Source organism: Harmonia axyridis, chromosome 1 (genome assembly GCF_914767665.1).
Source record: "Harmonia axyridis chromosome 1, icHarAxyr1.1, whole genome shotgun sequence".
NCBI lineage: Eukaryota > Metazoa > Arthropoda > Insecta > Coleoptera > Coccinellidae > Harmonia > Harmonia axyridis.
Window position 1 is genome coordinate 51,362,142 of NC_059501.1, and position 18,129 is coordinate 51,380,270.

The 18,129-nt window shown below is 34.1% G+C and overlaps 1 protein-coding gene across 1 annotated transcript; it reads right to left on the reverse strand.

The window, feature by feature from the left end:
- Positions 1-838: 838 nt before the first annotated feature.
- Positions 839-13,005, reverse strand: LOC123688584 (protein farnesyltransferase subunit beta). The gene is made up of 9 exons (XM_045627211.1): positions 12,842-13,005; positions 12,645-12,788; positions 12,479-12,591; positions 12,293-12,418; positions 12,058-12,228; positions 11,527-11,656; positions 6,847-6,970; positions 1,387-1,592; positions 839-1,331 (listed from the first exon to the last, which is right to left on the reverse strand). Exons 1-9 carry the CDS (start codon positions 12,938-12,940, stop codon positions 1,239-1,241), a joined length of 1,206 nt encoding a protein of 401 aa, XP_045483167.1. The 5' UTR covers positions 12,941-13,005; the 3' UTR covers positions 839-1,238.
- Between the last annotated feature and the right edge of the window lie 5,124 nt (positions 13,006-18,129).

An 18,129-nucleotide genomic window follows, 5' to 3' on the forward strand; every position in this document is an offset into this window, starting at 1 on the left:
AAATTATTGAAAAATCTTGCACTATTTCATGGAAATAAACATCGGAAATTATGTACAGGTACACTGTCGTGAAATGTATCCAGTGTCGCACTGGGCAACCGGGCGGATGCTCGGTAGGTTATCTGTGCCAAGTTCTCGAGAATTCGAATTTTTTGTTTGTTTTTGTTTAGTAAACTTTTAAAAGCTCAACTTATGACTTTTATTTTCTACTAGATCTGTTTTTAATGAAAACTGTTCAGAAGAAAAGAAGCAACATATGATTGTAAGCATTCTTGTCTGTCAACGATTCACTCCACAGGGGTGTTCTGAATAAAAGCTTACTTTTCGTTGTTTTTATTCGCCCCTGCGTATAACATAAAAGGAAGTAAATGAGGAGGGCAGTTGAACATTTATGTACTGGAGAAATCAAACTTCAATTGAAAAAAATGCTTCAATAGGCCAAAGGGTTCAACAGAAAATGAACTACAAACTACATTGAGATTTTGTCTGTTCCCCTAATTTTGCGGATGTGTATTTAGAAATATATTTTCTCTGATTCTGGCGACGTGAGCAACACGAAATTTGGCATGGAGCTTGAAATTGATAAATGCATAATTTATATCGAATAAATCTGTAGTTATGAAATCGAGAGGAGAACCAAATTTTTGAACAACCATTCCTACCCAGAATATTTCGATTTTATAGATTTTCTCTTCGATAAACTTATGTACGGCCTTACAGACGGACATATTTCAATTTGATCATAATTTTTTTTGACATCATTCCCGAAAAATTCTCGAAGTGATATAGGAAGAGCACTCAACTGTTTTTGAATCTTTGAAATATAATAAAGTCAATGTTAATTTTCTTCACAAAAAATTTATTTTTCTTTCAGTACAAATTCTTAAAAATCTCTGCTACATTTTAATTATGAAAAACATATTTCATTCATTGATTTTATCAACTCAATCAGGTTTTATTGGTAATTCAAAATTCAGGAAAGACCTAGGACTAGTAGCAGTGAAAGGCATAAATGTACAACTACAACTTTTGAAAATTGTTTTTCTCCATTTTTTTTTTCTTATTTGATGCCAGATTAGTGAAATGTACAAACTTGTGGAAGAATCTTATTTCTTCTAAGATATCTACCAAAAACAAAAATTTTATATAAAAATAAAATTTTGTCCTTTGTGAAAAAGCTACACTTCATTTTACAATTAAAACAAAATTAAAATCATTCATTTAGTTACATAATTTTTTTATAGTTCTTCCACCAATTTATTTCCTCTATAGTAAATTATTCCTTTCTGAAGTAAATCAGTTCGTATGTTATAAACTGGATGACTAGTTCTCTAGAAAAAACAGGTTATGATAATTTGATGTTTGCTCCATGAATTATCCACTTACAACTTCATTTTTGGGAGAACCTAAAATTTGAATATCCGATTCAAAGTGTTGAGCTATCGAAAGACCACTCAGAACATAACATGTGTGATACTCGTCTCTGTGCTTTCCTGGCTTATCAATTAATCCACCCTTAGCATGCTGAGCACATATCAAAATATATTCTTGTAAAGCCTTGTTATCGAAAAGATAATTATCAGGTGGACTATCTATATAAAAAAACATAATAGATTAAAATCAAATACAATAAACAGTAATAGGTAGAATAACTTTGCATATTTGTGTACTACTTGTTGAAGTAACCACTCTTTTCCACGGAAGTTTTATTTGTGTTTTGTGTTTAACACCATTTCGACGATATTTACACATTCAGAAAAGGTTATTAAGTGAGTTTAAAAATATCATGCAACTACAAATATTAGGCTAAAATTTAAGCAAAAATCTAATTTAATATACTATTACTTAATGTAAATGGATAGGTAATTTATTGGAGAAGCAAATGTATTTTCAAGTTTTCTACATACAAATGATTGATGGAACTTCAGTTGATTAACCAAACTAAACGTGAGATTTTCCTGAAAATTTGTTCTGATAAACAAGGTAGTCCAGATTCTATAGTTTAATAACTTTGGCGTGGGTTTTATCATGAAAAAATTCATAAAAAAATATATCCTAACAAGCTTTATTTTCGAGAGATGGGGTGTTAAATTTTGACAAAAAAATTAATTTTTTTCTTATAACTCTTGTATTATTACATTCACTGTTTTAATTTTTAGGTATTGAAGTCTAGATAATGTAATGTTTCGAATTAGGTAAGTGTCTCCTGCCAAAATTATATAGAGGTGTAGATATACACCTTAATAACAAAACTCTCAAAAAAGATTTTGTAATACGAAATCTCATCTTTCTAACGCCATCTAATGAAACTCGATCGAATTTATACAACGCGAGGTAGAGATAATTAAATCCATCTATTGAAAAAATAAATTATTTCTTTTTGCTACACCCTACATATTATTATTCTATCGATTTGAAATAATTTGAAGCATGCGACGTTGCCATTTCTTCGAAAAATCAGTGTCATCTCTGTTTTTTAAAATGTGACAACCTGCATATTTTTCTCCGCTATCGGTTTCTAATTATTTTCATATGATAGTTCTATATACCTAACTTGAGCAGTTTCCGAGAGATAAATTACTTATAATTTCTTACTATTCTGAACCAATTTTGTTTCATGTCTGTCTATCGATGTATGTCCACATACTCTTGCAACAGCCTTAAGTTCTAGAACTCCTATCAGATTTGATTAGAATTTGGTGTGAGTATCCTGTTTGGGCTGTAGATGGTCCCATACATTTTAGCTTTTCGAGTATTAGGGTACATGCACAAACATGAAATTGACGGTATCTCTATATCTCGCGTTTTGCTTGTTCGATTTCGATGAAATCTACTCTACATATTATGTATATTTGGATTAGATCGAATATACGATGCGCACTGCACAAGCTTAAATTAGATATACAATTTAAAGATTCATCCATTATTTCACGTTGATCATGTCACCAACCAAAGATTTTTCCTGTACATATAGTATAACCATTTCAAGATTTGATGTTGCTAGCTTGACTAGAAGAATATCAAGAAAAAAAAAGACCAAATACTTCCGTGATAACAAAACCGAAGAAGTTGAGATTCTTAGTATGTTTATGAAATAAAAATTTCAAGCTCCGTGCTAAATCAGTTGATCATCATAACTATAGAGAATTTAAGAAAAATAACACCCAATATTTTCATGACAACAGATCGGGTTGAAGTTCTTCTTCTTCTTCTTAGTGCGGCGCTTATCCAGCCGAACTGAGGCCCAGTGGCCCATTGTTCATCCGCATCATTCTGGAAAGACTCAGATCCTCATACGCAGACAGAAATGTCGCGACTCGCGAGCCTGGCAGGAGTGGTCCCTCTCACCATTGGATTTCCTAGGTGTGTTCACCTTAACCCAGTTAAGTCTCCACAGTTGAATAATATGTGTTCGACCGTTTCATCAGTGCTCCTGCACCATCGGCATAGAGAGCAGCTCGTCAATCCCATTCTCTTCAATGGTTTATTGAACAGGTGGCAAGTCAATGCGCCGGTTACCAGCTAAGTTGTTTCCTCTCTAGCTCAGTTCGCGAGGACGGTCTCTCAATGAGAATCCTCGACCACCTTAGCCCATCTCCTGTGCTCCATTCCGAGGAAAGTCCCTTGTTCAGCCTCCTGAAGAAGCTTCTGACAGATGTGCAACAGATTGGCAGCCCAGGCTCCTGACCTAAAAATGCTGCTCTGGCCCCTCGCTTAGCACGTATATCTGCCTTATCGTTACCAGGTCTCCGCATGGGCCGGACACCAGATTACTTTCAAAAAGTTACCAGCACCCAGCTCACGTAGAGCTTTGCTGCACTCCTCTACTAATAAAGAGTCAACTCTAACGTCGGATAGAGATTTAAGAGTTCCCTGACTGTCACATCATATGTAAATGTGCTCGCCAGAGGATACTCTGCGAATATTCTCCAGCGCGCAGACTAGCTCAGCCTGCACAATGGAACAGTCCTTCCCCAGAGGGATAGCCTGATTGAAGCGAGGTCCCACAATTCCGGCACCAGACCCTGTTGGTGTAACAGAGCCGTCAGTGAACCACGTGGGACCTTCGGGCCTAAGAAGCCAAGTTGATGAAGACCATAGGTCTCTGTCAAGTACAACTGGGTCATCGAAGCAGAACCTAGTCCCCGCTCGGTCACCTCTTTGGAGAAGGGGAGCGTAAGCATTCTTCACCATTTTGAGAGCCCTTGTGTGCAAACGGGTTGAGGTTAGGCCAAGGTCTATATAGACCTTCAAGTTAGGCAAGATCATCATGACAATCATTGATTACAAATACAAATAAGAGAATGAAGATGAAAATGACAGTTTTGAATACACTGATTCAGAATGAAAATTCTTTATTTGTTTTATGAAACGCAAATCGCTGGCTTGGTGCAAGGCTATCCTAAGTAGATTTCGCAAGAAGTCGAGATAATCGCTGTCAAAGGTTCATACTCCTTTTATTTTGGTCAAGTCCATATATTCGAAAAATTTTAAAATACATGCAATCCTAAGTCCTATATACGGACATAGTATATTTATACTACAGTAGAAAAGATTGGGTGAGAATTAGGATAGTTTGAATTTTTTTCGCTTGACGGACTTGGAATGAGAATTAAGGATATGGATTATTTTACTGTGAAAAAATTGTCTTGCGATTGTTTTCCCCGAATATCCAATTTCAACAAGAATTGGACTTAGGATAGTCTCTCATCAAGCCAGCGAAATGAGGCCCAACTTTGAAATTTCAAATGCAAACCCATCTTTCTTATCGCAGATTCGGATTCAGCGGAAAATTTTACATCCGAATTGGTTGAAACCAAAAATTTTCCGTTCTTTTTTTGGGCCCTATGCAGTGTTTTTTGTTCAAAAATCAGGGGGCGTTCATTCAGATTCAGGATGCGAATATTCATATTCTGATACTGAGGTCCTTAGTAATTTTTCTCGTTGAATCGATTTTGGGTGCAAAAGGGACTTATACGAGATAAGAAGCCCAACTTTGAAATTTCAAAGTTGAGTTTCCAAAATCTGATGGGCTCAATCGATTCAACGAGAAAAATTACTAAGGACCTCAGTATCAGATTATGAATTTTTGCATCTTGATCTAAATGGAAGCCCTTGGAATTTTAAACAAAAAACGCTACATAGGGCCCAAAAAAGGACGAAAAAAGGTTGGTTTCAACTAATTCGGATGTAAAATTTCCCGCTGAATCCGAATAAGTGATAAAAAAAGATGGGTTTGCATTTGAAATATCAAAGTTGGGCCTCTTATCTCGTATGAGGCCCTTTTGGGACCAAAATCTGATGGGCCCATTCGAATTCTCGGGCGAAATTACTCAAGAACCCAGTATCAGAATTCGATTTTCCACCTATTCGCGAAATAAATTTACCGTTTCCAGACGTTTGAACCACCCGGTATATATTTGGTTTTCCTCTAGCGCTGCTCATAAAAAGTATTTTCATTTCCTTATGTTAACCATACTATCAAAAGATCCGAGTTGAAGTTATAATAAGAAAATTTGATTGAAGGAATTTTGGAGGTGCTTGCATTTTTCATTTCAACATCTAGAGAAGGATAGTCAAAAATTCGTTATCATTTAGATGAGATAGTCTTTTTCTTCCGGTGAATTTCAGGCATACTCAAGGATGGTTAGTGTGCAAGCACCTGCTACGGATAAAATATCGACCGATATTATGCCGGCAGTCCAAAATTGGTGTGTGCAGATAGCGTGACTCTTGTTCAAAAGGGAAATACACGAGATACCAATATTCCGCACTATACAATTCCGATTCGGATGAAATTTGGATTCAGGTTGGTATATTGAATATGTCTTATTAGTTTTTTAATTATAATGTGTGTGTTGCGCATGCGTAAAAATCGTTTGAATTTTTCTAGAGGTAATAGTATAACAAGACCGAAAATAACGTACTGTGGAGTGAGGTTTTTTAGCAGCGAAGAATAAGGAAGAGTTTTGTGTCACACCCATTGGCAGATTATTTCCTTTATGCTGCTTGAATTTTATTTGGTTCTGGTGACGTGATTAACAGGAAATTTTGATGAAGCTTGAAATTGATATCTATAATTCTGCAATTGATTATTCTTTAACTTCTCTATATTACAAATTTTCATTCAATAAATACCAAATCAACTAAATAATAAAATCCAACAAACCTATGACAAAAATCGAGTAAAAAGTTAATTCAACCAGGAGAAACTATGTATATGCTTCTCATAACACTTTTTTCACAATACTGTCAGAAAGTGATACTTATCAATCGAGCTATCTAGATACATAAACAAAATTTCATTTCAATCAAATCCGCAAAATTTCGAATGGCCATACTTACTGGACTTCTAGGATCTTGCCTGTCAACGAACATAACAGCGGCAATATCCGAATCATAGTATAATATACTATGTCCGGATCTACCATAAAGACTTCATGTTTCTAAGTCTTTCTGTTTCTGTGGACGGTCGAGCGGTCATACATGATAATCAAAATTTGAAAAAAAATCACAAGTCACAAAATAATCTTGTGTTCAGGGAACAAATGCTCAAAAACCTGTCATATTAAAAATTTCCAAAACGGTCAATATTTTACGAAGTGAAAATATTCGTAAGTATCTTATTTTCAAGGTAGATACCGAAAAAAAATTGAATACACAGGTTGTCATTCAAGAAATGTGGAGATGTGGAACACCGTGCCACTGCAAAATCAGTATATGTATATTATCGCGACTATTCATTTTTCAATCACTAAATTCATTTGTTTTATTATTCATCTCCAGAAAAATGGCAGTTCCTGATTTTTGCGAAAAAAATAATTACACTTATGTTTGAAATTTTACCTAGTAAATTATGTATCATGGCAAAAGCTGCACCTTGCCAAAATGAATAACAGCCATCTACTAACTTATTTGTTCTACCTTGGAATCCTCCTTCAAGCCTCATTTGTCTATGCACTAACCATCTCTGTAAAATTTAACACAAATTAAAACTTGTCACTGATGGATACTATCAATGTAATGATAAAACTAAAATATGGAGCTACATTCCATAAATTCATGAAAAAATTAGTATTGGCGATAAGAGGGAACTCAAAAATGCATTTTTTTAAAATTATGTCTGTACATGTTTGCCTTCCAATGAATATCAGGAAAGAGAGTCTTTAAAAAAACTATATTGTCCTTAATTTTGAAAATAGAACCATATAGCGTTGAAGAATTTTGTTCAGCATGTTATAGATTGAAATGAATATTGTTGGGTATATATTGTGTATTTAGGTTAGGTTGAAATTTTGTATGTGACGTATTTTCTTTTCACTTGTATCTTTGTTGAGCTATGGTGATGTGAAAATAAAGTTATCTATCTATCTATCTATCTTTGAAAGTACAGTGCATCCCATTTTGGGTGAGACAGCCAGGTTTCTCGCTTGTTATTTAAGATAAAGCCCTGCGGTTTTCACGTTCCTGTCCTACTTTTTCGTGAAACTCAAGTTGGTCTAATCAGATTGTGCATAACTGTTTCCGTTCAAGAGATACAGGGTGATTTTGGAAATTGATACTTTTCGGACCCCTTCTTTATCTCCGAAGTTATTAGAAATAATGCTGAGGTAAAAACTACGTCTGAATCAGAATTCTGCGTAGAATCCAGTGGCGTACTCAATATTTTTTTTCGGGGTATGGTTTTGAAGATTCAACACAAACTTATGTTTTTTTCAATGGAACACCATGTGTATCATTACTTCGTTGAATTCGTTATTTTTTTCCGTCAAAATGATATATGACACTATGTAGGTAGGATGTTCAGAAATGTTAAAAAAACACTAAAACATCAAATAATGATGATTTTTTGTTAATGGGCAATGGATTTCCCATAGAAAAGAAGAATCAATAATGATAACAATAATTTATAGCGATGACAGCTAGATCAGATTGGTTTTTTCCCTGCAATGCCTACTTGATAAAACAATGCTCCCAAATGCATAGTAGCCATGATAACAACAAGGATGTTTGTGTCATCAATGACCTACTACTTTTAAAAATCGAAAGTAATAATCCTCTTATTGAAACATAGAAAACTCATGGCCCATTTACAAAAAATCATCATTATTTGACGGTTTAGTGTTTTTTTAACATTTCTGAACATCCTACCTACATAGTGTCATATATCATTTTGACGGGAAAAAAAAAACGAATTCATCGAAGTAATGATATACATGGTGTTCCATTAAAAAAAACATAAGTTTGTGTTGAATCTTCAAAACCATACCCCAAAAAAAAATATTGAGTACGACACTGGATTCTACGCAGAATTCTGATTCAGACGTAGTTTTTACCTCAGCATTATTCCTAATAACTTCGGAGATAAAGAGGGGGTCCGAAAAGTATCAATTTCCAAAATCACCCTGTATCTCTTGAACGGAAACAGTTATGCAGAATCTGATTAGACCAACTTGAGTTTCACGAAAAAGTAGGACAGGAACGTGAAAACCGCAAGGCTCTATCTTAAATAACAAGCGAGAAACCTGGCTGTCTCACCCAAAATGGGATGCACTGTACAGTACGGATTTTATTGCGGTGTTCAAAGTTGGATTTGCTTGAAGCAAAATTTAGACTTCATTTCATTTGTTTGAGTTACTGATGTAGATTTTATTATTATTTTTATTATTAATATATAACAGAAAAGAGTTTTCTCAACTCACATACGAATTTTTAAAGAAAAACTACAGAGTGTGAAACTGAAGAAAAAACAGAATTCAAAAGCAAAAGAAACTAGTGAAATCATAAAAAAAACCCGACTGTCAACACACACCGGTTCCCACCAAGAGTCCAAATTTTTCTTGAAGGAGTTGACACTAGATGCGCCAACGACCTCATCAGGAAGACTGTTCCCATTTAGGAATATACTTTTGGTGAAGAAAGATTACATGGGCTACATTTGGATTTTTCCCGTGTTTTGTATGATGGGATTATATTTTCAATTTTCAGGTGAATACCCCTTTTTTAGGTTTCCATGCATCTTAAGTCAATCATATTCTTAAGTTCTTGCTCCAAATGAAGATGACATCACCGAAAACAAGGAGAAATTTTGGGAGGATCTAACAATGATCACGGAAGAAGCAAAGAGAAAGGTGATTATATTGGGTGATCTAAATGGTAGAGTAGGTAGAAGAGACAGGATGTATGAGGAAGTGATGGGACCATTTGGAGAAACGATTAGGAATAATAATGGTGATCGACTACTGAGTTTTTGTTTACTCAATAATATGATAATAACAAATACACTATTTGAACACAAGGACATTCATAGATACACAAGGGAGGTTAGCAGTCGTGGAGAGAAATCAATAATAGATTATGTTCTAGTACAGAAGGAACAAAGGTCAAGTATTTATTCTTGATACCAGAGTGAGAAGAGGGCCAGAAATCGGAAGTGATCACTACGTGGTTATAACCAAGATTAAAGTGGATACGAACAGTAAGAAGAATGAAAACAAGAAAAAGAAAATAGAGCACGAATGCCTTAGAGCATATAGACTATCAAACAGGGAAGTAGCAGAACTGTACAGAGTAGAAACGGAAAGAAGATTTGAAAGGGACCAGAAAAATGAACACTGGAAAGCTTATGGAACAAATTTAAAAGTGTAGCTATAGAATCAACGAAAGCAGTTTGTGGAAGTTATAGAAAATCAAATAAGAAAAAGCAAACAGCATGGTGGACCAAAGAAGTAAAAGATCAATTAAAAATAAAAAGGGAGAAATGGAAGGAGTACCTAAATAATAGAAGTACAGATAATTATGAAAAATATAAAAAACAGAGAAAGAGTGTCAAAACCCTTATAATAGCGCTGAAGAAGGAAAAGTGGAAAGAGTTTGGGGAAAAAATGGAGAAAAGCTTTCAGACAAATCAAAAACTCTTCTACAGAACTCTTAAATCAAAAAGAACCGAAGGAAGAAACGAATGTGGGAAAATAAGGGGTTAAAATGGAAGTTTGTTGACAGCTGATAAGGAAATTATGGAGAGATGGAGAGAATATTTTCGAGATCTGTTGGTTGGATGATGGACAGAACGAAAGAGAAGATCCAAACGAAAAACCGGAAAATGTTGAAGTTAAGGAAGATGAAAGAATAACATTGAAAGAGCTAAAGCAGGTGATAAAAACATTGAAGAATGGAAAAGCGCCTGGATGTGACGGAATAACATCGGAAATGATCAAGTACTTGGGACAGAATGGATTGGAAAAATTGTTGAGGATCTTTGAAAGGGTATGGAAGGAAGAGACGATCCCAGAAGATTGGCAAACAGCATTGATAGTTCCGATATACAAAAAAGGTGACAAACAGGATTGCAGTAATTATAGAGGTATAACTTTATTGAGTACGGCTATGAAAATCTACGAAAAAATACTGGACAAAAAGATAAGAGAGAAAATAGAGACAGCACTAGAAGAAACACAGAGCGGCTTTAGAAAAGGAAGGAGCATTCAAGATCATATATTTACCATGAAGATACTATGTGAGAAAGCAAGAGAGGAGAACAGTAAACTATACGTATATATATATTTAATTTCAAATTTTCACGGATAGAAATATTTGTTGAATTCATTTTCGGGATATTCCATGTAGAAATAAATGACATTTTTGATGGCGTGTTTATTTCAACGTTTCGACTACAATAACATGTGTCAGAATACATTTGATACAATTGAAGTATCAAATGTATTTTTGATAAAGACACATGTTATTGTAGTCGAAACGTTGAAATAAACACGCCATCAAAAATGTCATTTATTTCTACACGGAATATCCCAAAAATGAATTCCAGAAATATATATATATATATATATATTCTTAAGTTCTATTCTATTTTTAGGATCAATTTGAACGTATTGTTGTCACGGTGTTTTATTAAATCACTGTAATTGAGATGTGCCAAGGGCTCCATTAATCTGTGGCCTAGCGGATATCTGCGGTTCTTTATCTGGTGATTTGTTATCATTTACTTTTTTCAAGTTGTTTTTACTTTTCAATCAGTTGTTTTACAACTCCAAATATTTATTACGAAATTATAAATTAGCAGGCCTTAGTAAGTGAATGCCAATGAATGTTCACCATCATCGAAATGAACATTATGTAAAATTGCCATTGATTCTATATGTATACATTTATTCATTCAATTTTTTTCTAATTGAATATAATATTCTTAACTTTCAAAAGTATATTTCTTGATGTGTAGCATATATTAATGAAAATTCAAAATTACATATTAACAAAATATTATAACAAAAATATTGCAAATTTTAAATAATGGATAAACATTTCCTTCTATCCTATATATTATTTTCAACTTATTATAAATACCATTTTATGATTTTTTCAATTAGTTTTTCCAAATTCCAGAATTTGTATTGTAAAAATTTCAAGAGATATAAAAAAATCTTTAGAATAATTTGAAGAGTTTATTATATCTTATTATCTGTTATTATGAACCATAATAGAACTGAAAATAATAGTAACATTACTCACCAAAAGTGATTGTATATCACATAAATGTTGTTTTCCCAAGATAATGAGAGCTGCCAATCCACAAAATGCATAACCTCCATGAGCTTCCATATCTGGACAACCTCCAAAACCACCTTCATAAGTTTGGCAGCTAAAAAAAAATTTTTTTCAATCAATATCCATTTTAAGTTCAAGCAGGTAGATTAAAGTAGCATTGATACAGCATTAGACAGTGCCTGATTATTAGAATGTTTGAACTAATAGATTATAAGAAAAAAATTACAAGTTATTGATTCACACTGATAGAATCATGCAGGGACCTGCTATAGAAGTGAGTAGGGGATGCCAGATTAGTGAGACACTACTGTATTGTTCAATATTCTCCTCAAAAAAGTTAAACCAAATTCTTAATTATTTTTTCATTCAAAATCATCAAAATTCCCAGGTCAGTTTTTTATTATTTACTTTTTAATCATTCAATTTTAGTATCCTTCCCTAAGATTTCCCAATATTGTAGGAGTTACTAAGCAACTATATGAGAAAGATTTTTACCTTATAATCCATTCAGCAGTATTTTCACATAATTTATCTGAAATAATATTAGTTAGACTAGCTACAGAAAGAGCACAATAAACTCCTCTTATATCAATTTCGCCATCAACATGCATACAAAAGGACCCATTTTCTTGTTTCAAAGACCATAAGAAATCTAACAATTTTTCCCTGAAAAAAAAATTGGAATTAACATAATTGATTCTCACTTGCAGTCTTGCAGATATTAACGAACCTATTAATAACTTTATATGCTTCTTTAGTCCCAATTATAATTAAGGCATTCACTGCAGCATAAGTAGGAGCTAAATGTGAAATTTGACCGGGACCACCTCCAAAACCTCCAGTGGGGTTTTGGCATCTGCAATTACAAACAAACTCAATAGAATCCAAATCTTGATTTCAAATAAGCGAAACCTACTTTGCTAAGAATTTTGCACAAGCTGTTTTAACACTATCAGAAATTTTTACATCTAAAAGGGACAATGAATGTAATACCCAGTAACAAATCCAAGTACGACTTGCATCTAGAGCCTACAAATGATTCAGATACACAACTGAATATTTTTTGTTTATGTAGATGATACCTCATAACCTCTAGAAACTCGCACCAAAGTATTGGTTAGAAATATTGCATGTTTGTGTTTAATAAGATCAGGAGCAGATGAATAATTATTTTGAGAGTTGTAAAATTCCGATAATTTAATAAATACATCTTCTTCGACTTCTTTCTAAAATGTATGAGATCATATTAAAGGTTTGCAGTCTGACATATTTTATTCACCTGTTCTATTGATGTGAGCGTTTGTAGTTCCTCATCATTAAATTTTAATGTTTTCAAAAATTCTATATTTCTACAAGAAAAAATGCTACTACCAGACATTGTAACTAGTGACTTAATTTATTCGAATGAAAAAAGTGTCAAAGAATAGGATAGAAATAGCTGTCAATGGAGTTTTTGACATATCCGATTATGAAAATAATCGAAATCGTTAAGGCTAGCTCCACACATTGACCCCATCATCACTCATCCAACGGGTTCAATTTTAATTTTTTCCTAACGTTTATTTCCAGAGATTGAAGAGATATTGGCAACATATGTCTGAATATTTTAAGATTAAAGTATGTAAGTAATAATTTTTTCTTAATTCAGTTTTGGTTTTATTTTGCCTATTATTATTTCTATCAGATTATTTTTATTGTTCATATATACAGTGGGATCTAACGAAAACTTAACAGCTCGATCTTCCGGCTTTAAAATGAAAATGTGGGAAATCGCTCGGACCCCTCAATTTCTGATTCGAAGGGGAACAAATTTCGCTCTTCGCATTTCCGTATCTCTGTAACCCCCTAACGAGGGTGAGTACAACACCTTGATTTTGAATGGGGATGAAGGGTGTTGGGATACCTCATTTTGGAGGTCTTATCGAGTGCTATCTGATCCTAAAATGTCTCTTCAAAATTTCCATCCATAACGAAATGACACATGAAATAGTGGAAAAATACTTATTATACTTTTGTGATAAGTTTATTTGTTTATTAAATGTTGTAAATGTAAGTTTTGCTGAAAAGATTCTTATACGTTCCTCAACATTTCTGGTGTAATTTGACGTCATTCAGATCCGAGTTCGCAAAATCCAGTGACTCAGGCTGAGTAGCGTAAATCTTGGATTTCAGGTCACCCAATAGAGAAATTGTCCAGTGGTGCCAAATCAGGTGATCTGGGTGGCCACTCAATATGACCCCTTCTTCCAATCCAGGGGTGAGGAAAATTTTCATCTAAGAATTGACGCATCGGTTGAACGAAATGAGGTGGTGCGCCATCTTGTTGGAAAATGATCGTGAGAATACCGGTTATAAAACAGGGCCGATTAAGCGATTTCCATAAAAACTCGCCGAAACATTTTAATTTTGGGGACACTGAGTATATATGCATCTCAGTAAATAATCTTGGATTTTCATCTGACCAATATCGGTACAGTTATGCTGGTTTACAATGCCGTTAAGGTAAAATGAAAAGTCGTCCGAAAAACAGATATTGAATATGTAGTTGTGATTACAGTTAATCATTTCACTGACCACTTCACGAACTCATTCACTTCCTGAACCAATCGTTTCTCATAAGGATGGAATTAATGTTGTTTCAGAATTCTCATGATTGTTGTGAGTGAAGCTCCAGATACATCGGACAATTTCCTAGTACTCAAAGTCGGATTCCGTTGTTACATGACCTAAGACAGCCACATCCCTTCGTCTCTTTCATGTACCCTCTTTTTGTTTCCCACTGAACTAGTAGCGTCCAATTTGGCAACCAGTTGCACAACGTAAGCAGCAGATACATTTTTTCCAGGATGTCGTTCGTTAAATAAAGCCGCTGTTGTTCGCGCATCTAAAAAATAATTTTATCATTTCTACTTTTTTGGGCAAAAAATTAACAACATAACTAATAAATACCATTGAGATGTGTTGGATTCGAATAACATTCCCGAGATGGATTCCACATTGCCTTTATCACTATTTTCGCTGTCATTTCATTATCGATGGAAATTTTGAAGCGAAATCTTAGGATCAGATAGTACTTAAGGGGTTGAAGTTAAGGGGATCAAAAAAGCGGAATCATAAATTGACGAGTCCGAGCGATTTTCCGCATTTTCAGTTTGAATTCGGAAAATCGAGGTGTTGAGTTTTCGTTGGATCACACTGTATAAATGAACTAATAATATAATCAAACCAAAACTCAATTAAGAATGACATCTACTTGACCTGTTTTGTTAGTATGTAGGTATTCCCAAAAATAAAAAAAGTAGTTAGGTACTATCGTAACTATATTCTACTCTTTTTTTAGGCAAGTATTGCAATGAAACATGAAAATAATAGAAGCATTTTTTGTTATGAAAGATTCTCAAAATGTTGTCTATTATTTTGTAGACAAAAATATAACCTTCTTTTCAAAATTTATCCTTATGTTTTGGAAAATTTCAACTTGAATTTCTCTGCATGCTGTGCGTATTCTTAGTTTCACCTCAATGCTATGTTAAATACACAGCCTACTTCGAATATCACCATAAAACAAAATCTGAAGGTACCAAGCCTGAGGAGCGTTGTGGCCATTCAATTATACCTCTTATTTCTCTTGGAAATGAACTGTGCCATTGCCTATTCTATACTTTTTTTTATTTTTCGAAAGTACCAACAAAAAAGGTCAAGTGTACGGCATTTTTGAAAAGACAATCGAATTTCTTTTAAAACAAGGTGTCACTCTAACCACATTTCTATTTCAGATTTTAGGGGTTGCGGGTATCACGCTCACAGGGTTTTTAAAAATTAATTGAAAATAAACAACTCAATGATCAAATAGACAATCAATTAATTGAGAGAGCTTAATTGAGAAATAAAAGCACAGCTAAAATATAACTTATCCTAAGAAAAGAAACTATAACTAGAATGCCCTTAGTAGCGACGAGCAAACAGAGTTTAGCCCAACACTGAATCCGTAAAATAAGATTTTATTTTACGGATACAGTGTTGGGCTAAACTCTGTTTGCTCGTCGCTACTAAGGGCATTCTAGTTATAGTTTCTTTTCTTGAGATAAGTTTTATTATATAAAAAATATGTATGTATGCGCTTACATTGTTACGATTTAAATTACATAATGTTTAAGATTTTAAACATTATGTAATTTAAAACGTAACATTGTAAGCGCATACATACATATTTTTTGCTTGTACGCATGAACTGAATTGTAATTTCTTGTGAAACTTTGCTGTTTTTCAAATCATTATTTCATTTTTAAACGCCGATAGACAGATAACGGGAATTCGAACAATTTTTACTGCGTTCGGTATATGTCACACCGTTCGCACCATTCCCACCGTAAGTTCCCTAAGCGTTCGGCAAATCACACCTTTCGCACCGTCTGCACTTTTCTGCGTTCGGTAAATGTCAACCGAATGCACCGATGCTTAACCTTTCGCACCGCCTAGGTAGACGGAGAAAAAGGTGCGAACCACAGAACACTAAATATATAGTGCGAACTATATATTTAGTGTTCTGTGGTGCGAACTGTGGATCATAGATTACAATAATATTAACATAACAATGAAGAAAAGAAGTACGCCAAATTCTGTGGGATAGGAATTTTTGATTTCAAGAGGTTATATTGAACACAAATAAGTTTTATATTCAGGACAATACAAATGAAAATTGGACGCTTCACAATAAGAAATATAGTAATTTACGTAACAAGTCCGGAAAGTAGGGTTTTTTTGGACGAATAGACAAAATTCCAGGACGAGCGTAAGCGAGTCCTGGAAGTCTGTGAGTCCAAAAAAACCATTTTCGGGCGTGTTGCGTACAATATTTTTTCGGCAACCATGTAAAATAACACTATCGCTGCTGCTTTCCATATTTTATTGTGATTGCGATCAAAAAACATGCAAATTTTTGACAACTAATTTCATATGAACTGTCAGCCGTTATCTTGGTTGTTATGGATTCTATGATTCTTTTCCGGCCTAGTCCGGGAAGTACGTACTTTCCGGACTAGGCCGGGAAATGCTACTTTCTCAGAGAAAAAGCGTCCGGGAAGTGAGCACTTCCCGGACGGTTGCCGAAAAAATTTATTTTTATAGAGGAGACTAAACAAATATTACAATTGGTGCCTTTTTGATTATATTAATTTTCTCTTGAAATCCGGTAGATCGTATTAAGCTTTGAACCTAAAAAATAGAAATTAAGAATTGGTTCGAAAATAGTTACATGTACTGGTTGTCTTTGAACATCATGCACGAATCAGAGAATTTTGGAAATACAATATTCATGAATTATAACCTTATTATGCAAAATATCTTTATATATTTAGAGTTTTTTCTTATGTTTGTATATGTTAAAGGCATTTAGGAAACAAATATTATTATTAAAAATAAAGGTTTATTTTACGAAGTACATAATTGTATCTCAGCGAAGAAATCTTTCATCCATATTCAAAGAATAGATTATAAAATTCCTTTTACTCTCTTTTAATTGGTTCCCTGATTGATAATACATATTTTCGATGTCTACAAAATTTCCAACTTTTTCATTAAGTGGTTCATCTACAATATCCTAAGGATTATCTCCTTTCAACTCTTTCAAGATGAACATATTATGTAGAATACATCCTGATATCACGAGGAGACAAATTAGATCTAGTCTGGCCGTCTCCAATAATTTCAATCGACGAAATTGACCATATTCACCGTCGCCATATTGTTATGCGACAATACCAACTACCCAGTGTTCCCAACGAAGAAATATTGAGTTTACTAGAAAAATTCCACAATATAAAGTTTCTAAGTGAAGTTTATGTGTACCTTTTCTGGCTGCTACGTCAGATAGGCTTGTTTGGGACAATATTTTGCAAAAATTTCACCTTTTGGAAATGAAAACATTAGTGAAAGGTGGTTTTCTGAACAAATTAATTGTGGCCGAGTGTATAAATGAAGGCTTCGCTTCATTTTTGGAAATAGTCAGTGGAAGAATAGTCTCTATGGCTGATAGTATTTTTGATATTAGCGGTATTTTTCTAGTAAACTCAAAATTTCTCCGTTGGGAACACTGGGTAGTTGGTATTGTCGCAAAACAATATGGCGACGGTGAATATGGTCAATTGCTTTTTTTCTTCCCACAAAACACATTCAAAAATTCTTCGATATCAGCTCCGTCATCGTTCGGCAAATCAAGAACGCACCTATTGCTCCGTGGTCACGTGACCTATCAACCGTTTACACCTTACACCTCACGCTCCGCACCGGTGGGCATATACCGAACGCAGTATTTGAAGAGTGCCACCTTACAGAACTAGCGCAACCAGACCCGGTGCACAAAAAAAAACATCGGTTTTTATTCTAAGGTTGTGACCGAAAAATATCAACCCTGCACGGACCTGTGCACATTCGAAGCTGTTCGCTCATGTGACTAGTCACTATTCAGTCACAGTACCAAAATCCAGTTCCTTATAAAATAACACATCTTTACTCAGAATTCTGTGCTTATAATTCGCACAAATCTATGGTCCTCACTTGTTGTTTTAG

Coding starts and splice junctions, on each gene's coding strand:
- LOC123688584 (XM_045627211.1), bottom strand. CDS start 12,940: ATGTCTGGTAGTAGCATTTTTTCTTGTAGAAATATAGAATTTTTGAAA. Junction 12,419..12,478: donor TGTGCAAAATTCTTAGCAAA/GTAGGTTTCGCT, acceptor TTGTAATTGCAG/ATGCCAAAACCCCACTGGAG. Junction 12,229..12,292: donor GCATATAAAGTTATTAATAG/GTTCGTTAATAT, acceptor TTTTTTTTTCAG/GGAAAAATTGTTAGATTTCT.